This window comes from Penaeus chinensis, chromosome 8 (assembly GCF_019202785.1).
Source record: "Penaeus chinensis breed Huanghai No. 1 chromosome 8, ASM1920278v2, whole genome shotgun sequence".
NCBI classification, from domain to species: domain Eukaryota; kingdom Metazoa; phylum Arthropoda; class Malacostraca; order Decapoda; family Penaeidae; genus Penaeus; species Penaeus chinensis.
Window position 1 is genome coordinate 588,921 of NC_061826.1, and position 3,616 is coordinate 592,536.

Genomic DNA, 3,616 nt, shown 5'->3' on the forward strand with positions numbered 1-3,616 from the left:
CGAAATTGTTAGGAAAGCTTAAAACATTTTGTACATGGTTTCTGTGAAATTATCTCTTTAATGTGATGCAAATTAATTCCCATTTCTCTGAGGAAAGGCCATCTTCACCGACGAAATATCTTGTGTAAAAGATCCTCTAGTTGGCGAAGGGGTTGAAGGCGCGAGCGGGAGCTGGGTAGCTGTAGCCGCAGTCTCCATTGACGGTAGCGGTGGCCGTCACGGTGTTATACTGTTCCCTGTATACGGTAGAAGTCACGTAATTGGTGTTGTAGACGACTCTGGTGTTATATTGAATGCGGGTCTGACCGGGCAATTGTTGTGTCCTGACGGAGGTTTGAGTGACTGTGACGTAGCGTGTCTGAGCGGGAAGGTTGATGTATGAAGACGCTGTTCTCTGAGTGAAAATGGTTGTAGGAACCACTCGGGTAGAGAACTGTGTCCTCACGACCTGTTGAGGAACGGTGACGATCCTTGTGTTGTACTGTGGCACCTGCTGTGTACGGACGACGGTGGAGACTCGCTGTTCTACTTGAGTACGTGTTACATACTGAATCTGCGTATTAGTGCGAACCACCTGCGAGACGATGGTGGTGGTGACAGGAACCAACTGTGTAGAGGTGATGACTCGAGTCTGACCAGGCTGTGTGATGGTTTGGGTGACGACGTTGGTCCTGAGAAGTTGGGTAGTCCTGACGACGTTCTGTGCAGGTATGACTACAGTAGAATAACGGGTGCTGTACTGAGTAGTAGGTACAATACGAGTCTGATCTGGCAACTGCTGTGTTCTTATAACCGTCTGTGTTCTGTAGACAGTGCTGACAACCTGTTGAGGCACCACCTGTGTTGAGACGACGTTCCTAACGACGGTGGTAGGTACCTGCTGGACGCGAGTCTCATACCGTGTCTGGTATTGCACTTGGGTTGTGATACTCTGTTGAGTACGAGTCATGTAGTTGACCTGAGGAGGAAGAGTGACGAGCTGTGTGCGTAAGTTTTCCTGAGTGCTGGTGACAGTGAGAGTTTGGTATCTTACTGAAGGAACCTGCTGAGTGCGGACGATCTGTGAGTATAAGGTAGTGAAGACTTGCTGTGTTCGAACGGATGTTTGTGTGATGTACTGGACGTTTGTGTTGTAGACGGTTGATGGAATGACTACCGTAGAATATTGGAGCTGCGTGCGGTAGACGACAGATGGCTTGCATTGGGTTTCTTCCTTTGGCGGCAAATAGGAGGACTCGAGGTTAATGCGAGCTCCGAAGATCTGACGGCGAGGCCTCTCGACGGACGCTCCGAAGGCACAGCCGACCAGCAGGGAGAGCAGCAGCGTCCTCATCCTAAAGAATAGAATGGGTACTATTACACCAGTTGAGTTAACTGAAAGTTGATAAAAATGAAAGTTGATGTGTGAAAAGACATGGGATGAGCATAGAAATATGGCTATGAAATGAGTTAATTTCAGTGAGAAGTAATGCCTCCAATATATAACAGAATTTACTTTCCTAGAATAACAAGCAAAATTTAATAAAAATACAGAATCCACATCATGTGAATTAATAGCAAGATACTTACTATGGATTGCCTGTAGTACATAAAGAATATTTAATATGTAGGAGTAATAAAAAGTTGTATAGGAATATTGGCGTGTATTTCACATTTACTTCCATACAGTTCACTGGGAAGCGAAATATAAAGAGATTTGATGAAATCTGTGTAAATTTAATATAAATCAAGATGATCTAAAGGTTGTGGAACGAAGTAGCTGTTTTTCTAAAAAATGAAGGGAATGGCCGGTGCATCGTAATTATAACCACAAGATGAAGTAACTGTCTGAGTGACGGTAACTTGGCGAGACTGGTCAACTGTGCGGTACACGAGCTGCTGTCTTTGTTGGGTCTGCACCAGCTCCCGGTTAACGACGCGGTCTTCACCGGGTACTTGGAGCACAGATGTTCTGACTTCCTGACGGGTTTGTACGACGGGGACCGGTGTGACGTATAGGGTCCTGACAACGGTCTGCACTTTTGTGATGGGCTGAACCCTTGTCTCGAAGAGAGTAGTGTAGATTGTGGTGGGAACCAGCTGTGTACGCACCACCTCTTGGGGCACCACCTGTGTGAGAATGCGTGTCTGGGTAGCAATGTTGGTTTTGGTCAGCAGCTGTTGACGAGTAGCAACAACATTCTCGTAACGAGTGTTAACAGAAGTGAAAGGAATGATCTGTTGACGCTGAGCAACAGTAGTTCTGAGAACGTCCTGTCCACGGACGATAGATGTCTTTAGTAGCTGTTGGACGCGTGTTGATGTTACAAAACGGGTGATAGCTGGCTGTTGGCTCCTGACAATGGAGGTCTGAACAACAGTCTGAACACGAGTTTGTACAACGTCACGGCCTGGGACAGTGACAACACGGGTAGCTTGGCGCTGCTGTGTTTGGTAATTAGTTAGAGGCTGGATGATAGTCCTGATCTGAGTGTTAGTTACCTGGACAGGAACCACCTGTGTCTGCACCTGTGTACGTGTGACGTAGTTGACCTGTGGCACCACACGGGTTGAAGTGACGTAACGAGTTTGTACAACAGGTGGACTGGGAATGGTCTGTGTGACAAACCTCTCAATAGCACGAATAGTTGTTTGTTGAACAACGCTGGTCTGATACTGGACCTGTGTCTGAACACGAGTCTGGAAAAGTGTGGTTGGTACCACCTGTTGCCTGACAATGGTCGTGGTTGTGTACTGAGTATTAACTTGATTGACGGTCTGAAGGCGGACCGAGGTCTGAAGCTGAGTGTTGTAGACGACGGAGGTGACAGGAGCAAGGTTGCATTTTGCGGGAGGAAGATATTGGTTGTCGGGTTCCGGGTAATTGTATCCCTGGGGTTCGGCCGAGGCCAGAGCCAGCAGCAGCAACGTCACCGTGAAGTGCCACATCCTGCAAAGAGAAATTCCACAGAGTAGAGCAGCGGTGATTGGAAGGCCCGCGTCTCGCCAACTCATTTGGGAATAAAGTCCAATCACACGCCCCTCCATCTGTGCAACTTCTCCATGCGGTGTGGGCTGACCCGAGAGGACTTTATCGCCCAGATGAGCAACGAGACCTAATTGGTGTACATAAACTATAGATACAGGGAACTGATTCCGAGTGATGGGTATTGAGAAAAGATGGCTCCCCACTCGAAAATATTCTACTCTTATGTTTCGTGAAAATATATAGTAGTATACATTGAAATTATCTGTTAGGGATATAAGGAAGTTATGCAATGCATAGATTCTGAATAAGTGACTGACACAATCAAAATTTGCTTGCACACTTATATCAATGAACCACATTATGTAAATTACACGCTGAGAGATTTCACTTATAGTACCGCACTCTAGCATCATGGTAATATTCCATTTTGAGGGAATATTGCCAAGATCTCATTTTTCACAACACATGTAATTAGGTTTCTGTTTCTCTTTCGCACTCGCAAGAGCTTCACATTTAAAAAAAAAAAAAAAAAATAGATGCGACTTCCACGTTATTAGTCAAGGTTGGTTGACGCTGATGCTGACTTTAGTAAAGGGGCACATGCTATGGAGCCAAACTAAGGTATCCAATGCGTATGAAGCAAACATA

At 46.0% G+C, this 3,616-nt stretch overlaps 1 protein-coding gene across 1 annotated transcript; it reads right to left on the reverse strand.

The window, feature by feature from the left end:
- Positions 1–136: 136 nt before the first annotated feature.
- LOC125028190 lies at positions 137–3,378 on the reverse strand. The gene is made up of 5 exons (XM_047617575.1): positions 3,309–3,378; positions 1,809–3,095; positions 1,659–1,706; positions 1,496–1,499; positions 137–1,334 (listed from the first exon to the last, which is right to left on the reverse strand). Exons 1-5 carry the CDS (start codon positions 3,376–3,378, stop codon positions 137–139), a joined length of 2,607 nt encoding a protein of 868 aa, XP_047473531.1.
- Between the last annotated feature and the right edge of the window lie 238 nt (positions 3,379–3,616).